The 22,849-nt window shown below is 41.7% G+C and overlaps 1 protein-coding gene across 1 annotated transcript in view; it reads left to right on the forward strand.

Moving 5' to 3' along the window:
• Positions 1–1,349: 1,349 nt before the first annotated feature.
• Positions 1,350–22,849, forward strand: part of igdcc3 (immunoglobulin superfamily, DCC subclass, member 3) — a 57,870-nt gene continuing 36,370 nt past the window's right edge. The window contains exons 1-2 of the mRNA XM_005724275.1: positions 1,350–1,629; positions 7,047–7,352. Coding sequence (XP_005724332.1) covers positions 1,566–1,629; positions 7,047–7,352 — 370 coding nt within the window. The 5' untranslated portion in view covers positions 1,350–1,565. The remainder of the gene's footprint in view (positions 1,630–7,046; positions 7,353–22,849) is intronic.

Genomic DNA, 22,849 nt, shown 5'->3' on the forward strand with positions numbered 1-22,849 from the left:
CCAAAACAAAACGCCTAAAACAATACACTGCCAACGCCGAACCGTAACAATGGGGCATTGCCAAGAGAAAGATGAGAGACATGAGACTGAACAATGGAGAAGAGCTGAAGGCCACTATTGAAGCATCCTGGCTTACATAACACCTCAGCAGTGGCATAGGGCATATATACTATGCCGCACTGAGGCAGTAATTCATGTGACCCAAACCAAGTACCGAGTACATATGCATGATTACTTTTCAGAGGTCCGACATTTCTCTATTTAAAATCTTTGTTTTATTGTTTTCGTGTAATATTCTGATTTTCTGAGCTTTTGAATTGGGGGTTTTCACAAGTTGTAAGCCATGGCCAACAAAATTATAACAAATAAAGGCTTGAAATATCTCAGTCCAGTACAGCACCTTTGGGATGTGGTAGGATTCACATCATGGATGTACAGCCAACAAATGTGCAGCAACTGTGTGATGCTGTCATGTCAACATGGACCAGAATTTCCTGCAACTTGCAGAATCGATCTGAAGACCATCCCGGTAGCAGGCTGCACCTAATGAAGTCATCACTGAGTGTGGTTTTTTAAACATGTGACACGTGTTAGTCCAGTAAATAACGGAGCGCATGGCTGACACAGATAAGGTGTACACAGATTCATAAATGCCGCCACTAGGAGGAGCTCGTCTACAGCTAAACAGCTGAGCTTTGTCGTAACCGTGTGCTCGGAAGCCCTCCTTCCTTATTTATCATATCAGGTTCACTTGTGCTGAACCATCAGCTTTAAATAAAACACATACAGCCAACCTGACACAGTTACACCATTTTGGTTTCATTGTCCTCGTAGAACTGAAGCTGAAAACAAACCCAAACCAACGCAAACTAACGAACAATTAAAGACACAGATGTCATGTGTTCAGTTTGGAACCAGATGGTTGCTATTTTTTATCAACCAATTTCATGCAATAAAAATCATTCAGGCACAGTCTGTTAATTTATTTATTAATTTACTGATATCTGAGGCTTGTTACGTCATATTTCCCATATGAAAATCGATATAATTTCAGTTAATTATTCTTTTTTATTATTGGGATAATGACTGATTGCTGCAATTAGGAGCAGTCATCTGTACTGATACAAGGTTGGCTTTGTTTTCCTGACATGCAGAAATCATGCCGCTTGTGCAGGTTTCTCGTGCACTGAGAGCAAAACAGTCTGCAGTCGGCTCTTTTGTTTGAGACCAGATTCAGTGTGTGTGTGTGTGTGTGTGTGTGTGAGAGAGAGAGAGAGAGAGAGAGAGGGAGGGAGGGGGGTTGAGGCAGTTTTTAGGATACAGCAGAGTGAGTGAGGAGGCTAGAGAGAGAGAGCGGGATGCTGACAGACTGCTGATAGATGGTTAAAAATGGCGAAATCTCGTTCGACCCCTGCGACCCACCACCTCATTGTAGCATTGTAGGTCGGAACATGTAGTATCTGAAGCTGGACGTCTGCGCTCCTTTCGCTCTTTTTTTTTCTTTGACCAGTGTTTGTTCATCTCACGTTGTTCTCTGCGAGTGCTGGAATATCTTCCGTGTTTAAATGGCACCCACAAGGCGCCGCCGCCTTCTGTGCTTTTTGGGAATACTCCTGAACGCTTTAATCGGTAAGTGGCATCATCTTATAGCGTAGTGTGCAGCAGAGTGTAACAGCGTGACAGAGGACAGCCTCTCTCAGCTCGGTGCTTATAGCAAGCAGCGAGCCTGTTAGTGACCAGTAACCCTGAACTTGGCCCCTCTCCGGTGTCTGTTTGTATTCTGGGCAGTAAGAGCCGGAGTGAGCGCCCTTGTGTCTCGTGCACCGCGGAATGCCTGTGTGCACTTTGCCGACATGTGCACCAACACCTGGAGTGTGCTTAAAGTTGTACTCTGTGCTTTCTGCAGCGCTTGCACTGTAAGTGTTTCACGCACAGATGCTTCGGAGCACTCAGATGTCCAGGTAGCTCCACGATACGAGGCATCCCACCCAAGTTTGCTGTAGTCCCCCAATAATGAGGGTCGATATCTCATTTGCACGTATTTTGATCCACATTAGATTAAAGTTAAGGGTGAACTATGATTGCCTACACAGAGAAAGTCTTGCCAACAGGAGCCAACAGTGTGCAGGTTAGAAGGGCTTAACTCACAGCTAACTTGTAAAAAGTGACTATGCGCCTCTCATAAATAGTTTCATTTAATATCAGGGGACTTTTTCAAAGCAGATGGAGGTCTTGACTGTCCAGTCCTCAGAGCACACCACCCTGCGACTGGGTGAGGTGACAGTGGTTATTGCTCTCAGAATAGATTAAACGACTGTGGTTATTGCCTGCTGGGGAGAATATTTGTACAGATTAAATGTCAAGACTGTCTCTCTCTTTCTTTTCAAATTTTCTTTCACATCCCTTTGTTCAATATGACAGACAGTTTCTCTCTCGCTCTATGTGGGGCCCCCTTAATTCAAAGGCAAGAGAGAGTATTGAGTATTTGCAAAGCATACCACACAGGGACCCACAAAGGCCCCACTGGAATCATAAAGGCCTGTACACAGTGGTTCATAACATGTTCAGCGAGAGGGCTGGGAACAAAAACGTCAGAAACAGAGCTCTGTGATGGATGAAGCTCCAATCTTCCCATCACATTAAGGAAATGAAGCGCTTTCAAGTGCCTGGCCGCCGCAGAGATTAGATTCAGTTTAGATAAAGGCACTTTTTATGATATTTTAGGCAGTTTTGATAACACAGAGAAAAGAATTCAGACCAAAGCTGGGCTTAGATCTCATGGGGACTGAAGAAGTCAGAGAGCCAGGAAGAGTTCAGAGCATCACTCTGAAGATCTCACGATTAAAAAAAAAGTTCAGTTTATCGGAGGGTTAATTATTTGCTTTGAATGGACGGCTCTGAGGTGGCTTGTGAGTTTCGAGCTTCAGAGAAAAACGAGAGCATCAAAAATCCAAACTGATTTGCATTTTAATTCAAAATGATTTGGTTTATCTGAGGGAAGATTGCACAGTTCACCGGCAACAGATGAGTGATGGAGAGAGCTGAACTGTGCAACTACTTTCTTTTCACCTCATGGGCTACTTCTTAGCATTATTACCATCACTAAACAGCTCCAAGCTTCTATTATAATGGGTAAATATCAGTTGAAGCAGCACACTCTTTAATGAGATGGAGCATAAAGGTAGCTAGAAAACCAGAGTATTGATTAATAATATATCAAGCTGAAGCCTATAAGAGGGAAATTTAGCATCAGTCCTGCACATATAGTCTTCCCCCAGGAAAAGAAATAAATATTGGTTTGTTTGTTTGTTTGTTTGTTTTTAGCCAGACATTAGAGGCTTTATAACCAGCAAAGGAATTGAAGTTGTTCATTTTAATGGTTTTATTCATGCTCACAACTCTCGTTTGTTTCATCTGCACTTACGCACTCAATCATACTTAAAGTTTCAAGTTTTTGGTCTTTTTTCAAAAGTCTATTTTTATTTAATTCTTGACACTCACAAGATAGTGCCGCCGCAGTTTTTCCATCTACAGTTCATATATATATATATGTGTGTGTGTGTGTGTGTGTGTACTTGTGAAGTGTGGGAAGCATTTCAATCAAGCCATGCATTGAAAATAAACCCCATCTTTGAGTTAATGCAGTATTTAGAGTCACACTTAACACGCACATAATGACAGAATGAGAAGAGAACGCAGGTAACTACTGATAAAACTGCTTTAGTCAACCTTACTTTTCCTTTAATGTCATATTTAACTTGAATCTCTAAGACTATATCACAGATCGTAGTTTTTCAACAAGGCCTTTTGTAAGTAATTCTAATCTCGTTGATTAAGTTTAGTTAAGTATAATGTCTGGACTTGGACTACACCATTATTATTGTGCTATCATGTGATATGATATCAGTAACTTTGTATCCTCACTTTGCTTGTGGTGTGTCCTGAGCTTACTTAGCTCTGTCAGTGGCGCTTGTGTCTGCTAGCTCTGATCTGTCTGTGAGTCACTGGGTGTCATCTTCACTCTACTATTGCAGCAATAAATCTTAGTGCCAGCCCGCCACACTTATCTGTCAATAGTAAGCAAGCCAAAGCATGAGTTGCACTTAGCTGACGGTCGTCTCTAGCCTTACCCGCTAATCCCCTGCGCTAGTGCCTGTTTTCTGGGCATGAAAAGAGCATAAAATTGTGTGAATGTGTGTCTGTCTCCTCGTCAAGGCACGAAGAGCCAAGCCTGCAGACCCTGATGCCCGCAAACGTGTTTCTGTGGCTAGGCCACTGGTTTTGCCACTAATTTGTACAGCTGTGATTTCCTCTCCCTCTGCACACCCCTGGATGCTCGGCATTCACAGATGACCTTAACCTAAAGCACACAGAGCGCAAAATCCGGCTCTCCCCTCCTTCTGTTGTCCTCCTTCTGCCTGTGCATTATTGGATCTATCTGTCTTATAATCTGCTGCTGTGGTGAAAATTATTTTCCCTGACCTTTCTCATACTGTTGTTTGTAACCTTCTACCGAGCCAGTGCTCAGAATGGCATTAAACAATCACTCTAGCAGCACACTATATTTATAGGGAAAGCCAGAGCCCAGCAACCTCAGATTGTTTTAGCTAATGGAAGAAACTCTGATTGCTTGAACACAAAATCATTAAAGTTGTTTAATCCACTCCAGATCAATGAGCCCGTATACACACTGAACACTAAAATGTTATTATCCTGTCTGCTCCGAGGCTTGATAACATTGATTAATGTCTTTTTTGCCAGCTTTGAAAGAGGAGAATAAAAAGCCTCCAATATACTTTCAGTTTACACAAATAATGTAGAGCTGAGTGGAAAACATCCTGGGTGTGTGGCTGCTGCCTTTTTCTTTTTCTTTTAAATCTGCCGACTGATTCTGTTTGAAAGCGGGATATTATTTGGATCAAACGAGATGGAGCTCTGTGGCCGGCATCATTTTAAAGAGCAGCAGCTCAGGCAGCAGGATCTGACAGCTAAGGGTTAATTATTCCTCCAATACCACCCCCTTGTTTTTCACAAGTGGTACCACTGATGTCTCTTCTGGTCTCATGGTCATTTCACTTACCGTGCTTGTTGAGTGTAAGGGGGGGGAGAGAGTAAGGAAGGGACACAGAACATAGGGAGAGCTGCTTCTTTACATTATGCTCCATATGTGATCTTCGTGGAGTGTGTCAGTGAATTCCCTGCCTTTTCCTCAGGGGAAGTGGTTCTCTTCTGGAATTTGAAATGATGAAGCCAGAGGTTCTGTGTTTTGACCCCTGTGCTTTGCCCCCCTCTGCTGCCCTCCCCTAGCCCGTCCCACCAGATTCCAAGGCCTGGGGCAGAAACTGGTAGTGCTCAGTCCATCAGCAGCTGAAACGTGATACCAAGAGAGCTCGCTAAGCTCCTCTTTTATAGTACCAAGCCAAGTCAGGCTGTTTACATCCTTTATTTATTATTCTCCCGGCAACCTCTTTTACCCTCAGAGACTGCAGACACTGAAAATCTGATCTGCACTAACCACATTAGATTTGTGAGCGCGGTTAAGAAAAACGGCATAATTTTGTGCTGACGGACGAAAATGAAAGTGCGAATGAGCTGTGACAGTGTTACAGCCACAGGTTAAACGGTACAGTCACTAGAAGACTACAAGTGCTTTTCTTTAGTACAAGAATACACTCGCTTGGGGTGCGTTCACTCCACAGACGGTGAATCCTCTTGGGACTGTAGCCCGGAGGTGGCTCAGCCAAGGCGTTTTACCCATATGGAAAAGATATATATAAATAAAAGTTTGTATCTGTCTTGTGTGAAACTTGTATGAAAAGCATACAAGAGTGAAAACAGATATCCCCTGTTTCAAGATCCCTTGAAAAATTATATAAATGAAACTTGTATGTTTTGGACACTTACTAAAACAATATATGAAAATAATGAGAAAGTGGCCACCTTCATGAGTAAATCATATAAGTTTTTAATATTTCTTTTCCATATGGGTATTCATCAGGTGTGAGGCCTGGTGAGCAGCTATAAGGACATTAGGAACATGGTTACTGTTTGCTTCAGAGGTTAATGTGGAAATTATCAGCTTTGATGCAGTGGTTGGCATCCATTGTGACCCCAGGTAGTAAGGGTTGTTGAAAAGGATGGATGGCATTGAAAAAGGCTAAAAAAAGCTTCACTAACTTGACAGAGAAAAATAAATGTAAATTAAAAGGAAGATATTTTGTGACGCACATAAGATAATAAATGTATGATTTCACAAGGAGTTTTCATAAGGATTATGTATTATAGGTATTGGGTCCATTCATCTCTCCACCTTACATAGAATGCTGCAGTAAGGCCCCGAAGGACTACCGCGGAGGTCACATAACACATATTTTACAACTATTACACTCACTGTGTAGATTTTTTTTTAATGTTAGGAATTCAGCTTTTACTCATTACTATTAAAGCTGACTCCTCTGAGCTTTATATGCACCTGTGTTTAATGTTAGGTCAAAGCAAAGCTGTGAAGAATCTTTAAACTGACAGTTACTCCAAACTCTCTTTGTTTCTCTGCGCTCTTCCTGCTAACATTTAAATGGAGAGCACTGAATTGGTGACAAAAATGAAAATGAGATTGTAGTTTAGTAAAGCAGAAACAGTAAAAATGTATGAATGAAATAGACTTAAAGGAAGTGAGAGCGTAACATGGGTAACGCAAGTTACTCAACTCGAGGTCGTGTGGTTTCCAGTAATCATACACAGCCAACACCACCACATTTTGCACGCACACTCAATAGCTCAATCTGGAGCTGTAATGGAACTTGATTGCAAGGTCTGTGGTTCAGTCCCTGGCTTGGGCAAGATGAACCCTGAGTTGGCCCGGTGCATCTGTGTGACCAGGTGAATAGGTACAGAAACAAACGGTTTGTGATTGGTTGAAGGAAATTTGTTGTAAAAAGCCTTTTGAGTCCCGAGTTACAGTAGAAAAGCGCTATATAAATATATAAATATTAGTCCATTTTACCATTTATTTTTGTGTTAAAATGTATGTGTTTGTGTTTCCTCAGGTGTGATGTGCGAGGCAGAGCTGTCCTTCACCTTGGAGCCCAGTGACATTATTGCTGTGCAGGAGCAGCCTCTCATGCTCCACTGCCAGGTGGATGGCATCCCCCCGATTACGACACAGTGGAGGCATAATGGCCTACTTTTAACTCAGGACCAGCATCATACCACCTTCATCAATGGCTCGCTGCTGATTGCACACTTCCAGAAGACCAAATCTGACGGCTCCTCTGATGAGGGCGACTACGAGTGCATCGCCCAGAATTCCTTTGGGTTGGTGGTGAGCCGTAAGGCACGCATTCAGGCAGCCAGTAAGTCTTTCTTTTGGTCATCAGCATAAATAAATGGTAGTAGCAGCGAGCAGTCCCCAGTAACTACTGAATTTTGGGGGGTAGTTTCTGGAAGTGAAATTTTTCAGCCAGGGAGGATTTTGCTTGGTTTAAATGCGTCGTACTTATTTGAATACACCGGTGCTCCCTTGCAGTATATTAAAGTGCACGGTGAAATAAACAGCAAAAGTTGACGACATATATGAATTACACTAAGAGATTTTTTTTTTTGGACTTAAAAAAAAAGAGTCCAGCTGATGGTCGTGTAGAGGAAGTCTCCTTCACTCTGGAATTAGCTGACCATGATTATGATTGACGTCTCTGTTGATTTTATTGCTCTTTTGTTGTCATTATGAGATACTGGCTTCATTATCCTATATCAGGATACCAATATATCAGTTTGTCTCGAACTGATTGTTTTAACTGAATGGAAGTCAATGCAGTTACAACACAAGCAGAATCACAAGCACTTACTTGTGATTTTGAGTTATGATCATTTTTCTATAAATAAAATGTAAACATTGTAATGGAAGCTTACCTCAGGTATTTTGGTTTAGTCTCTGTACTGCTGCTGTGCATGCTCAAGTAAATGCTCTTAATATATCCCCAGCTGCTTGAATAATTTAATCTACGCCTTTGAGTGTAATGAACTTTCTGATGCTCATCTGCAGTGCTGCTTAGAAATAGAAGCCTTTTGAATTTAGCATTAACAAGCGCTCATACTGAGAGTCTCCAAGCTGCTTTGTAAGAGTGCAATAAGCTCGAAGAAACCCAGCAACCCACTCAGTGGTAGAGGCATCAAGGTGCATTTTCTCAAGCATGACGACCAGACCCTTTGTTTGAAGTCCCTCTAGTTCAACGCCGTTTTCCCTGCGTTGTTGCCATGGTTAATTGTTACTGCATTTTTAATCTTGTCACCGTTTCGCATGTCTCCACTTACTTTAAGTCAAAGGCATCCAGGATCCACACTCCTCCTGCAGTTTTGGTGATACTGTACTGCTCCACATTGTGCCGAGTTAAGTCTTTTTCGAAGGCTCTGTTATGTATATTCTCAAACACAGAGATGGACAAAGGCTCACAGAAGCCTGTTGATTCCTGTGGTTATATGTAGACAGGGTACTGCTGTGCTGTTGTGCCCAATACAGCTTTTAACCCAGTGGGATAGGGAGGTTAGCATGGACGTCTCACTGGCCAGAGGGAAAAGTCACTGCAGCTCAGTGGCTGGCGTTGTCAAGCACATGCAACCTTTCACAGCCTCCCTAAAAGGTCTTTCTTTTCAAAGGTCATATTGAATCCTCTGTTGCGGCACATTTTTGATTCTGCATGAGGGAAAAGTCAACAGTAGTGCCCCTTCATTTCACAAAATGAATCAGGGGTAGGAATACTTGGTGGAAAAAAACCCCCACATTAATTTGTGGAGCCTGACTGATGTACGGTTTTTAACAATGCCCACACCGATATTTAGAGATTTGAAAAATACAATATATCATCGAATATTTTTTTCTCTCACACATGCAGTGTGTAACTAGATCTAAATCCTTGCTGATCTAATATAACAACACAATTTAAAAATAATCATGTTTAAATGTGACAAAAAGTCGTGGATTGCTCGTTTATACTCTACCCAACTCTGCTCAGATCAGCTGGTTGTTGTCTTTGTGTCATTTCAAGGACATGTGTTGCTAGCAGAAAAGTTGCTGGCAACACTTATACAGTGGTTGAAGGTTGTTTCCCCCATTTTTGCTTTTCTTTGTATTTATCGACAATTAGAAATGCAGATTCTGCAGATATAACGGCAAATAGCTAACACATACGGGAAATAGGCGATATATTGACTCAAGCTGATATATGAGTCAGGCTCTACTCATTTAGAGATTCAGTTTGAATCCCAGTTAGACTAACACATGGTCCTGGAGGGATAATAAGGTTTTGTGACCTAAAATACACTATTCTCAAATATAGTTAATTTGCATTTTTATGTAAAGCTGTTAAATATTTCAGTATGTATAGCATTAGCTAGATGGTTATTATTCTCTGGGTCGATTCCATTAGCAGTATTTTTTGATGGACGAGGGAAACATTGATGTATATATATATATATATGTATATATATATCTATGTATATATATATCTATGTATATATATATATATCAATGTTTCTCTAGTGTGGAATTGTGATCCAGTGAAAGCATCTATTCCACTCTCCAACCATGCAACACTCTGCATTACTAATCTTCCTTGAATATATCTGAAATCCTTTCTGATGATTCCAAATCATATCATAATCACACTTAATTTTAAGGGCGCAACAACGTCAAGCTACGCCTTTCTAATTGTTATTTAACTGTAAAGCAAATTAATCTTTCTTTAGTTCAATGGTTCATTAGGGTTTTAGCATGAACAATTAAGAATTATGCAAGTGTGAAGCAGTCCTCTCGCTCCCTCTGCTTCTGGAAAATTCGATGAATGAAAACAGATTTAATGAGTGAACAGTGAATAAATTTAACCAGGAGCAAACCTCAAAGCAAACCTTGAGTGAACATGGTAGCTCAAGTTCAAAATCTTTCACGGTTGATTTATCCTGTTTTGACTTGGCTTTGTTCTCCCTCTGACCTTTTCCGGGTTTACCCTTGATTGGTATTGATTAGGTAGGGACTAGTGAATTACTGAAAGTCACATTCTGACCTCTGAGCTTTGACCCTCTGAGCTGTGTTGACCAGTTTGTTGACAAAGCGTTGAATGAGACAAGGCTTTGTTCTTGTCGTCAGTCTTCCTCCTTAATAGAGTTTCGATGAAAAGCCATCACTAAAAGCAAGAACTTGTAGTCTTAAAATGAAATAAACTCTTTTATCTGTCATGTCTTTGATACTTTTAGTACATATGCCATAAAATACTACAGTTTCATTTAATTGTTATCTTTCATTCTCTTCATTGTTGTAATTGAGATCTTGTTTTTTCCCAATCTTGAAACAGGAAACACGACATGGCTTTCATGCCTGTATTATTTCTGTTGCAGTATGTGTCTGAAATACTATACATTTGCTGTAAAGAGTGAAATAGTATTCCTTATTACTAAACCTAATTTCTGGCACTCCTCCAACTCCATGTTTCTGAGGTCACCTGTTCAGCCCAGATGTGTTCTCGTGGCACTCATCACCAGGTATTAGGTAAATAACATAAAACCTTGTTCTATTTCATCTTGTCTTGGCCTGCCAGAGTTATGCAGTGGGCATGGATTAAATAGGACAAAGTGTTTTCAACATTTTTACAAAGACAAATGAAACAAAATAAGGAAATGCTCTCCTTAACAGGACTAGTGACTCGTGTTTGTTTCTTTTCCTGTTCAGTGTTTGTTAATGTTGCCTCTGTCTTTGTGTTTTAGTGGTAATTTGCTGGGTTATAGTCCCTCTCACAACAGAGAGTGACTTGCACCACTGTGATGCAATAGGTGGTGCGATTACTGAAGCCTCTTTATAGCCCTCCCAGTGGATGAATCCTCCATCTTATTGCACACTACCACCCTCCATAAATTTTACTTTTTATTTGCTTGACAACCGTTTGTGTGAGCTCACAGTCGGGAGCTGGTGCAGGACTGACTCCCTGTTGGCCCTCTAAATCGACAGTCGGTCCAGGAAACACTTGGAATTTTTTCCCTCCCAAATTTTATCTCTTTGATAGTCCATTTCTCTCTCTTTCCTCACTTTCTCTCAGACCTCCTCATTAGCTTAGGCTCCGGAAGCTTTTCATCATTTGGATGAATGACAAGCCCGGTACAGTGGACCCAGCCAGGGCTCCCACCCCTCCCCCACAAGCACACCCTCGTCACCAGGCAACACACCACAAAAGCCCTCTGTTACAAAATAGCTTTTAGGATCAATTGAAATGACTTGCTTTTGTCTGTTTGTCTGGAATTATTTGGAAAGAGCTGAAGCTTTGGTAGGAAATATGTGTTCACCCTGTTCGACTCTTATATAGAGACTGCAGTTGACCTCAGGGACTGTTTGAAGAGATCTAAAAAGCCAGCAGTGTGCACGCAATAAGCTTGTTCACTGTGAATATGAGTCGGGAATGAAGTAATAAGTAGTAAAATAGCATCATATGTGCACGTGACTATGTTATTATTTTACAAATCGCTTCAGTATGCATAATATCCACCTTGTTTAGTCCGAAAACCACCATTGAACTACTGTTATATGGCAGGCCTCTCAACAAGACTGTAATGAAAAAAACAAGAAACCGAGAGGGGGGGGGGTTAAAGGACACGACAGAGGAAGCCTGTAAAAGTGCCTCAGTTTATACCCACGCCACTCATTCATGTGACTTTAACTCCTCTCTGGATGCAAATGTAAAGAAACATGTTTTCATCAGTCTACATGTGGGAGAAGCTGCAAAATTGCAGTTCGCCACTCCTCAGAGCTTTGTGGACAGATTGCCACGAGCGGCCACTCAGATTCAGACAGCAGCGAGGAAGAGTGATTTATGTGGAGCTGATGGTAGGTTTCATGAGCGTGTTTGTACTTGTGCGTGCACGTGTAGCTCTTGATCACACTCCGACCTTCCTGTCCCCACCCCTTTCAATGAGCTCCTGCCTGGGTGACCGCTGAAGCTCCATCCTTACATCCTGTTAGCTCCCTTTGTCTGCAGGCCAAACCCTGCCTTCGATCAACCGCCCTCCCTGTTCCACCTCCCTTGCTCCTCCTAGCCTTACCGTGAAGCAAGTGATCTTTTTGTCATATTGATCAGAAAAACATAGCTTTAATATTTAAACATAAAGCCTCTTGGCGGGCTCCTTTGTCTCTTGCCAAATGAGAATGAGTTTAATATAAATATTTTCACTTATAGAACAGTAATCCATCTGTATCCCTTTGAAAACATTGCAGACTTGTTGTTGTTGCCCCCTTTCGTGTGGGCAGGTACATAGGCTGATGTTAACTTGAGAGTGTTCCCTCCTGCTGTGTGGTCAGCACTCCTCCATCTGTCTGCCAGCATAGCTCAGATGAACTGATGGAGAAAGATTTATTTTTTTTTTTGCTCATAACGAGCAAGCTAAACTAATGAGAGCTCTGACCTCGGTTGTGTAATTGCACCAGAAACCGATTATTACTCTGCACCTGCTGACTCAATCTGCAGCTCTCATTGCTTGATTATGAATGCTCAGTTCTGGCTCATTTAAAAATCGGAAACAACAAAGCGGTTTTATTACAGCACGCTATTTTTCTGATTTGAGAGCAGGTTCATTTTCTGAAAGGCAACGACGATGGTCGTCTGACTAACACACTCCACTTCAAGTAAAGATGCTGTTTGCTGTCAGCAAGCTAAGTGAACAGCAATACTAAAAACCTCCCGTGGGTAGTTATGCTGACAAACGCTGAAACTTGTCCAGCAGTCCTGTGGGGAAGGAGCGGAGTGAATCTCTATTACGTCTGAAGATGGCACATCACTCACCTAAAAGCGGTGGAAAATCGCCAAGGGATTCCATGCTGCTCATGGCATGCCTTATCATCTTCATTTACTCATTATTAAAAAAAACCTTGGAATTTCTATCCATTTAACAATTTCTGAACCAACAAAATTAAGAGTGCAATGTTTGCCACTGTGCTCAAGTCCTAAGCTGTGCTCAGACGATTTCAGCCATGTACAGAGCACAGACATGCATGGAGAGCTCTAAATATCCACTGTTAGCTGCTCCATCCCATATGGAAAAAAAATAGTAAAAACATATATGATTTACTCATGAAAGTGGCCACTTTCTCATTACTTTCATATATTTTTTTAGTAAGTATACAAAACATACAAGTTTCATTATATAATTTTTCAAGGGATCTTATATGTGTTTTCACTCTTGTATGCTTTTCATACAAGTTTCATACAAGACAGATAAAAACTTTATAAGATTTATATATATCTTTTCCATATGGGATAATGTGAAGGATGAGCTGGATTCAGAATCCTTAAGCTTTAAAAATAACTGCCTGCATAAACAGCATCACTTGGCAAGTGAAGCCCACGAACAAGGAAAAGGATGCAGAAAGGTGTCGATGCCGCTCAGAGACTAAATGTGTTTAACTTAGTCCTCTAGAGGCGCTTCAGTTATGACATGGATTTAATCGCATCACTGTTATTTTTATGGGATCCCTCTTGAAAATGCAAATAAATCTGCGCCAGAAATCTAAGAAAAAAACGTACGCACATTGTACACACACACACACACACACGCGCGTGCACCATATGTAACAAATTGATAAACAGATATCTACGCATACACAAACTTTGCTTCTTTTTGTCAGTGCGCCAACTCTCTAAGCAGCTGCTCTCAGCAGCTGTGTACGCTGTAGCTCATTCAGATTTCATTGTTCTACATATTTCATAGTTCTTTGTGTCTCTGGAAAACACAGACTGGAATAACATAATTTAGAAAGTAAATGCCTCAAAGAAACAGCTCATCGCTGGGTAGATTCTAGACATTATTCGATGTAGATTATTCGATGTGCCTTGAATTTGACAGTGTGGTAAACAAACAAGTGAAAAGGAAGAAACAAAAGGTTAGCTCTAGTCTCAAATTCAAGTTCAACCTGTCTATGACTGTCAGTGGACGTGTACGCGATTCTGTTTGTACGTACATATGGTGCTACCTTTGCTTGTGTGTCTTGATTAAAGTGGCACTCTGTTAATGAAGTCTGCGGCCGTCTCTGGACCACCCCAGCTATTCTCAAACAAACAAATGAATAGGGGGCCTAAAATTCCTTCTGTCTGCTTTTAAGGCTCATGGGAGGAATTCCTGAGTAATAGAGGTGAGAGGTGAAAGAAGAGAGAGCAGAGGCCGGGCCAAAGGTTGGAAGAGGCGGACTAGTCTCCAAATGTGGAATTTTGCTTTGGCCCCACATCATTAAGATTTTATATTATGGTTTGAACCACGTAGGTTTTTGGCTGCAGGAAGTCATTTTTATCAATCGCGTCCTCCCAGGGATAGAAAGATAAGGACGTGTGAGCTTGTTTTGAGCGCGTGTTATGTTGTTCCTGTGATTCCAGGCTTGACGAAGGGCTTGGTTAGCTCTCGCTCCTGCCCCGTCACCGCGCTTCACTACACTTAACAGAGCCTTTATGGCCAGATTGTGCAGTTAAAAGTCTTTACAGGGGTCTGCACCATCCACCAATAAAAACACATAAGGCCCCTCTTTTTGTCTCCTTCTTGGCATGCATTCTGTTTTTGCATCTGAAAATGTGTAATAAGGACAAAGACAGGCAGGAGGTGGAGCCAGTTGTGGATATTATTATCGCCCTCTCAGTTTTTCACAAAACACACACACACACACACACACACACACACACACACACACACACACACACACACACACACATGCACACACAGGGGGGCCCTCAGTCCAGTTTTGCATTTTGTTTAAGCAGGGATCAGGAAATCTTTCTGCCAACAAGCAGAAGAGTCTGAGACAAAGGCCTGTCAGTGATGGGCAGGCAGCAGCTCTCCTTTGGGCCTCTGCCATCTCTTTCCCACTATCTCGGCTCTGTTTGTGTTTGTGTGTGTTGGGGTACCTCTCGGAGCAGACCAGCAGCTATTGTCATTTATGAAATGCAGGGGCAGTGGAGTGGCTGGGAACAGGCAGAGGCTGTGGAGATGTTCAGCCTCTGTTGGCTCTGCTTTGTGACGGTGGCCCTGACCGTTTGTTCTCCTGACCAACACAGCTAGCTGTGGCTGAGGCCCCCTTTTGTCACTCCTGACTCTGGGTGGGTGTGTTTCCCCATGCTCCCTCCTGCCTCTTTCTTCCCCCTCTGTTTCGGCATTGACGTAGAAATAAAAGGGTCAGAGGTCATAAGGGGCTGGACGATGAGAGGGGGTCCTTATCTGGGAAACGGTGACCTTTTTGTGTGCACTAGGGCAGAATGCCCCTCCCCTTTTTTCTTTTAAATTCTACTCCCATCACGTTTCGCCTCTTCCAACACTCGGTCTTATTCCCCAGTGGGGACCCATCCCCCTAGTATGATTGCCCCGGGGCAATGGCAGTGACCTTGGATTTGGCTGTGAAATAAAATGACCCAACCCTGCCACTGCACCAGAGAACTAAGCCCGCCCTTTCCCAAATAAGTGATGCAGCAGCCTGTCTTTTTTTCTGTAAATATCAGTAAAGATATTTATTTGTGCCTGTCACATTTTCAGTGTTGCTTTTGAGCTTGCTGATATTTACACGTTTCAAACAATACTGGCTGCAGGACTGATTGATCGATTAATTTATTGATTCAGTAAGAGGGAAGATGCATGGCAGTGTTTTACACTGTACGACGATAATGACTGAGTTGCGCATTAGAGCTATTTTTGCCCTAAAGTGACAGGATTGAGTGACTACACACTACAGCTTTTAAGTCATGACCTCAAAGTAAACATGTCAACTTTATATTGTTGTGTAGTCTAAGAAAAAGGGAATTCCATTCTTAGACATATAAAAAAATGAGCGCTCTTGCTACTGTAACGTCTAAATGGAACAGATAAGTTGTTTTTGAATTACATGTTGCTGCACAGCCTGCAACCCTGCTTCCATAGATACTGAATTTAATGCTAACCTTTGCTGTAGTTAGATACTTTTGTTATCATGACATCACAAAACTGTGACATAATCGTAAAACATGTTAAAGCTGTCTAATTTCCTTTATATCTGTTTTCAAAAGAGAAAAGAAGTTTATGAGTGTCACAGGAAGTCTGTTGAAATGCTTAAACTTAATTTATCTAAGTTTAATTATCCTTCCTTTCATAGTTTATCTAGGCCAGTTTCATATAAAATGAATACTGTAGTGTTCAGCGTACACTCTTCTTCAGCTGACTTTGAGAACTTTTGGCTCTGGGTTCAGACTTCCTGGCCAGCTGGGGCCTTTGTGTGTGCCTACGTGGGTTTTTTTCAGAGTACTCCATCCAAACACATGCATGTTAAGTTAATTGCTGATTTTAAATTGGCGGCGGAGTAGATGTGAAGTGTGTGCCTTTCTGTGTTGGCCTGTGACAGACTCGCAGCCTGTCCTGGGTCAGCTATTGTCTCCAGCCTCTTACAACTGTGGTTGCAACTCACAGCCTGTGAAGCCATTTGTGCCATTTCTGAGCAGTGCAAATAAATAAATAAATAAAAATAAAATCTAGATAATTAAACTGATTTAAAAAAAAATAAAGTCTGTATATTTTCAATAAGTAAACTGGGGTAAGATAAGTTGGGCTGACCAAATTCTTTTGTAACTTTTTCTTTTTTTGCCGTGTTGAAATCCTTTAGCTTCCATGTGAGCATCCATGCATTGTTGTTGCATTTACAGTCAGTCTGAAACGAGGAGTTGTTATAACAGCATAAACTCACTGAGGTCCATAATCTTTACTTTCTTCCCTCTATAACTACACGTATTTGAAGCGTTTGGGGGTAAAAGCCTGTCAGGCTCCACAGTGTGTGCAGAGTTGGTCGTCAGGGATAAAACGAATTCCACAGGAACCAATTAGAAGCGGCTGCTGCTGGCATAGGATGAAAGATTTCTGAGATGGCCAGTTTCCTGCTGGCAACCTGTTTGCAGTGTCTATAGTTCTGTTAGCTTTGTTCTGTATGACTTTGGGGAAATCTAATAATTGAAAAATGCGCAGTTTCATTACAATTTTGCATTATAAATTATGAGTTCTGCTGTTTAGAGTGATTTCTCGTCAGTATACATTAGATACAGAGCAGTCAAGGTAGTAGAACATTTTCTTCCGCTGTTGTGAACTGATAGTCCACAGGTTTTGGACACTGGGTTGTATGAAATAAAGCATTTGAGAATGTCAACACATTATACAAGTGCGGATGATGCTCAGAGACTTATAAAATCTTTGAGCATTTTAAATGTTTTCAAACGGGGGGAGGAACGAAGAAAATATTCCTAAGGCCACAGCAAAACAAGCCGCGTGAAAATCCAAGCAGGGAATAGGTGAGACAGATGAAAGTGGAGCGCAGCAGGAAGTGAAATAGGTGGAGCATGTGGCGGTGGTCTCGAGTGATCCCTCGGCCTCTCCGGCTCTGAAGGCTGGACCTTGAACCAGGAAGGAACATTCCATTCCGATGCTGTGCCGGGACCTCTGACCCCCACAGCTTTGTTTCCGGGGCTGCTTTCGACAGTCACCAGGGGTACAAGGCAACATCGGGCTCACTTAGCTCAAAGAAGCACGTCTCTGCCGTTTGAACATGCCGGAAAACTGCTCCCCCGACCCCGGGCTCGTAATTCATCTCTGTAACTCGCACATTACCTTCGCTTGCGATCAATTAAATGATCTGACAAGGACATGTGCGCAGGATTGCGGTCAGAGACTGCACATACAATACGTTGACCTGCCGCTTTCCCTTAACATGAAGGTGTGTTTCACTCTGAAAGCATCAATGGAACATTTAATTTCCAATCCTCAAGTGACGGAGCTGAGAGTGTCGGATCCTTTGCAAGAGCTGTTTTAAAAATTCGTCTTTCAGTGAGCGCTGCGAGGCAAGATGTGTTTATTTTGTAAACTTATAAAGAATTTGTATCATCCGTCTGAATGCAGTCTTTAATCATTTTTATGAATGTATCTCAGATTTTTTTTTTCTTTGCAGAAGTGGTTTCATGTCATGTGTTAGTAAGTCGTAAGGCAAACCATTTCATTGCCACAGCTTGAAAAGATGAAACATGACACTAGCGGTGTAATGGCCCTCTCCATTTTCCAGCATGGGCATTATTTGTGAGAGGTAAGACAGCTTTAGAGGGTTAGGCGGCTGATGGCGATTTGGACGCGTCGGTGATATGTGCTTATGTCTGACAGCTTATAGTTGTGCCCCTCCTATCCACTGCAAGGAACAGATGAGATGAGAGCATGACTGTCAACAGAGTCCATGTTACAGGTTGCTTATGCGTTCTTTGTCAGTGGACATAAATTATACGAATACTGAAACACTCGTGTTTTTGAGAGGGATTTCCTCAGACAGGACTCTTGATTAAAGACGCGTTTTACAGCATGTCACAAAATTTCACCTTAAAGAAGTGATCTCAGTGGAAAAGAAATATCAACTGAGTATTCTTAGTGCTATTAAATTAATCAATCGGTGGCTTTCCATATTCCCGGGTGAAGATTAATCGACCATAAATATAATCTGTAATTGCAGCCCAGAGGCGTGCTCCTGACAGGAGACTATATAGGGAAGTTACTAAAATTATCCCTCTCGGCTGCTCGAAAACACAATTAATCATTGTGATCTTGCGTTAATCCTCACTGATTGACAGGAATTTGATTTACAGGAATCACTGTAAAGATAAGGCCTTCATTTAATTTCATTGTTCACTGGACCTCAGAAACAAAATATTTCTCTCAATTTATGTAAATCCAAAGCTGCTCTTTGTTTATTCGGGCCCCGCATGTAGTGTCGCGTTATCAGATGGAGCAAATTGTCGCTGAATGTAGTGTCTGCACAGGCTTTGTTTGCACCCGCTATAGGTAGCGGCAGAGACAAAGGGCTTTCATTTCTCACCCACCGTCTTGTAACACTAAGTGGTCGTGACAGGCTCTGCACTTGCCTTTCCTCCCTGTCTCTGCTCCTCTTCTTCCTCTGTGGTAATTTTTTTCTCATGATTTCACGTGAGCTAAGCTCCATGCGGTGGGCGTGGCAGGGGGAGACACACATGTGCGCACAAAGGGGGCTATGGTGGGGGGGAGGTTACTGACTGCATATTATCATGGATTCATCGGGCTCAGGGTGGAGGCGAGCATTGGGGGCTGGGTTCCCTGAATGAGCAAGGGGCAGTAATATCCCTGGTGACCGCAGTCAGCTGGCAGCATGAATGGAGGAAAGAAGGGAGGGTTAAAAAGATAGTCAAAAGAGAGGAATGGGAGGCAGGCTTTGAGTTTCCAGGCATCTCACCGAGAGGATGTGTTGGTGTCAGTGACTCAGTATTGGAAAACGAGGTGATGGCAGTTTTCCATACATTAGCAGCACCTGCTGTTACCTAAGATGCTCCTTAGGCTTTAAAAGCTGCCGTGACATTATTCCCTATTGCTTCTCTTCCTGTTACGCAATATTTTCCAGTCTTCAGCGCATACATTTTTTTCATCTCTTTCAGTGCACATGGATATGTGTGTGCGTAATGCTGTGAGAAGTTAAGAACAGCACAAAGCAATTGCTAGAAATATCTTCCACCAATCTTGTCGCCGTGATTGATTTCACAGCATCTCTTCTTGGAGTAATTGAGCTGATATTTACAGCATTCAGGGTCTGATCTTTTTTCTCTCACTGTCTTTTTATCCTCCATTTAGCTCAGCATCAGGCAAAGCCCAAAAAGAAGCAGGCGGTTTACCCAACCAGCACTGTTATGTTTTCTTTTCTCTCATGTCGTTCTCATCAGTGTATCCCCCCCCCCATCAATGCATCTCTCTTTGCCACGCACTTGATGGCAATGTGTTGCCCAGGATTGTGATTAATGGCCACAATTCAGCCTGATAAATTCCCCTGAGTGGGTGCCAGTTGGCTTACGCAGAGAAGAAACTCATTACTGCTGTCAGCTGAGCTGACGGCATAGAGACGGGTGTGAGCAATTGTACATGTGCTCGTGTGCGTGTCCGTGCAAGGGAGGGAGAGAAACTAATTTCTGTGCATGTTACTGAGTCTCTTCACCTTTTTTCATATAGAAGCCATCATGCGTGAATAAGTGTGTCCACGTGTTTTAAGCTGAGGGTAAAAGTGACAGCGTGTCCCAGGGCTGGTGTCTAAGTAACATGGATCATTTCTGAGAAATGAACGAGCCTAACTCACCGCACACAACCACCACAGCTTCAGGTCTTTAATGGACAATCTCGTGCACACCACTGCTTCATCAAACAACCATTCTACTTTATAATATCTTAGATATACTTGGCATATATATGTATTCTTATTTTTATAATCTGCCATGCATAAAAACAGTCTCTAATCGCTACTAAGATGCACAAAACAGGTGATTTAAATATTACGTCTTTGTGTCCTCTGTTAAAGTAATTTCTTGTTAAATAATGGACAAAAAATCTTTTTAAAAACTATAATTACCTCCCTATTCTTATTGATGAGGATGTGATGGTGAGAGAGTGAAGCAAGAATGAAGATAAAAAAGGAAGAAAGATGTCTAAAATGAAAGTAAGTCTGCACAGTACGGATAAGCAAATGCATGTGTCTTTTCCCTGTGAGATAGCTATCTACATTCACTGACACCACAAAGGGGGCAAAATGAAGACTTGAGGACGTACAGACAGACCGCATGGATGAAAATTAACTGCATGTGTGGCTTTGCTGTATAGTTCAGGACACTGAGTCATGATTGGAAACAATATAAAGTTATTCTATTTGTTTAGTGCCTGCAAAATATACATAGTGTCAGTATATTGCTCTAGATTCTTTTTCTAGTTTTCTGTCAAACATTTTTTAATCAAATTATTTGCTTTAAACACCAAATACATGAATATTTGAAAGTGACAATGGCAGGTATGGACTTGCAGAGATTTAAAAGATGCAAAGATATCAGCTTGTTGGACAGCTAACTAAGAGTACATGGTTGGAGTTGGTTCGTTTACTGGGGGGTTTCACTCTGTCTAGCATCACTATGATATCGTTCATTGTTGGAATACTCTGATGTGCTACATAAAGCAAATATATTTTAATGTAAATGAGAAGAAAATGCTGAAATCAGCCTCTTTTAAGTATATTTACATGTTATTTCCATATAACATGTTATCTAAATTCTCCATTAATGCAGACAGTCACGAGAGACCTTGTTCACAGATCTGTTTAACAATTAAAATTTTGTATTTTTGAGAAGTTACATTGAAATCCTGGAAACCCATCCATTATCGTCTCTGGGCACCGCTTCTCGTGTAACCAGTCGATATCAGGGCAAAGAGTTACAGTTCTGTGAGTCAGCCATTATTTATGAATGCAGATAGAGTAAGAAAAAAAAACCAAAAAAAAAAGAAATAATTCAAGAAAAGGAACCTTTTTTTTGCTGTCTACAGTGGCTGTTTACCTGCTTTCAGGCAAAGCCCGCTCACACACTGAATGGAAAGCAGCCACATAAATCTTGTTTATAGTAAATTATAATTCAGTCTTGGGAAATTTATGGGTCTTAATGCTGAATCTAGAAAAGCATTAGTGCTTATATTTGCTGTTGACGCCGTTATTGTTTTGTATAGCTTCAAGAAGCGATCGATCCTAACAAGAATCCATATTTTGCTGATTTAGCTTTAGCTTGTGCAAAGAAAAATCCTTTAAGGTTTTTTCTGATCCACAATGTTGGGGGAAACAAAAAGTGGATGTATTGGAAACCCCGCAAGCAGGATTAAAACTCTAAATCTGTCACAGTGACTGATTTGTTTCGGGTAACTTTTCGCGGGTTTGCATGTTTGGAAGCTGTGATGTGATAAATTCCCAGTGGTAACTGCACAACTGGGGGCCCAGGCCAACTGGAACTCCCTTTTGGGACTTCTGTTGTGTTGTAAGGGATGGAGTGATGCAGAGGTGAGATTTACACAGCCGTTTTAGCCATTTGGGGAGCAAGCATTTAAGGGTGCTATGAGATGCAGTGGAGCGCACGGACCGGTCCCGCCCTGCGTCTTTCAGATTTCCCATGGGAGTGCCAGATGTGGGGTCATCCATCTACTCAGGGTTCAGACCAAGCGCCTCCCTTCAAAGTCATTTTCAGATGTGTAGTTAATGCTGCGTGCTGCACTCTCAGAAAGCAGCACATACACACACGTTCATATGTATCTAAAAAAATTCTAATTTTACATTTGTGTTCTTTTCATCAGCATTCTGTTATCAAGACACAGCAGCACAAATTAAAAAAAAACTTTTCGTGGGAGATTCATCGTGGCCTCTTCAGCGTGGCTTACCAACCCAACAGTTGTCCTCTAATGAGGGGGAAGTAATGAGTGTTAGACTGAGGAGAATTGTGATGCCAAATGTTCACCCAGGTTGTTATTCAGAGCCTCTGCTGTCCGAGGTCCTCGCTCATTTCTGGCTTCACAAAACAAGAGGCGTAGACCATCCAAAGAGGAATTTAGTGGCATTTCCATTTGAATATAAATCTCATTTAACCCCAGATAACTCTAAAAGTTGGAAAATATTTCAACAAACGGCAAGTCAAGGATTAAGAATTGTAGGGTTTTACTTTTGTGCAGAGAGCATACGGCGAATGAGCTGAATGGAGGACAGCACATAATTCATGCAGCTATGTGGCTGATAGGAGAGGCGACTCATTTGAATTCTGAAGCACAAGTATTGGTGATAATTAGATATGTGACTTCTGGGGAAGAAGACAATTGCATGGAGAAGACATATGGTGCTTCCCAGCAATAATCAGGTGTGAAAAAGATTGTAGACTCTTTTCTCTTTTTTACTGTCAGCAATAAATGTGCGGCGAGTAGGAGGTTTAACAAAAAAAAGAAAAAATCAACTGGAAAACATGAAAATCATCACGAT

The sequence above is a fragment of the Pundamilia nyererei genome, unplaced genomic scaffold, assembly GCF_000239375.1.
Source record: "Pundamilia nyererei isolate P.nyererei 1_Seehausen unplaced genomic scaffold, PunNye1.0 scaffold00011, whole genome shotgun sequence".
Lineage (NCBI taxonomy): Eukaryota > Metazoa > Chordata > Actinopteri > Cichliformes > Cichlidae > Pundamilia > Pundamilia nyererei.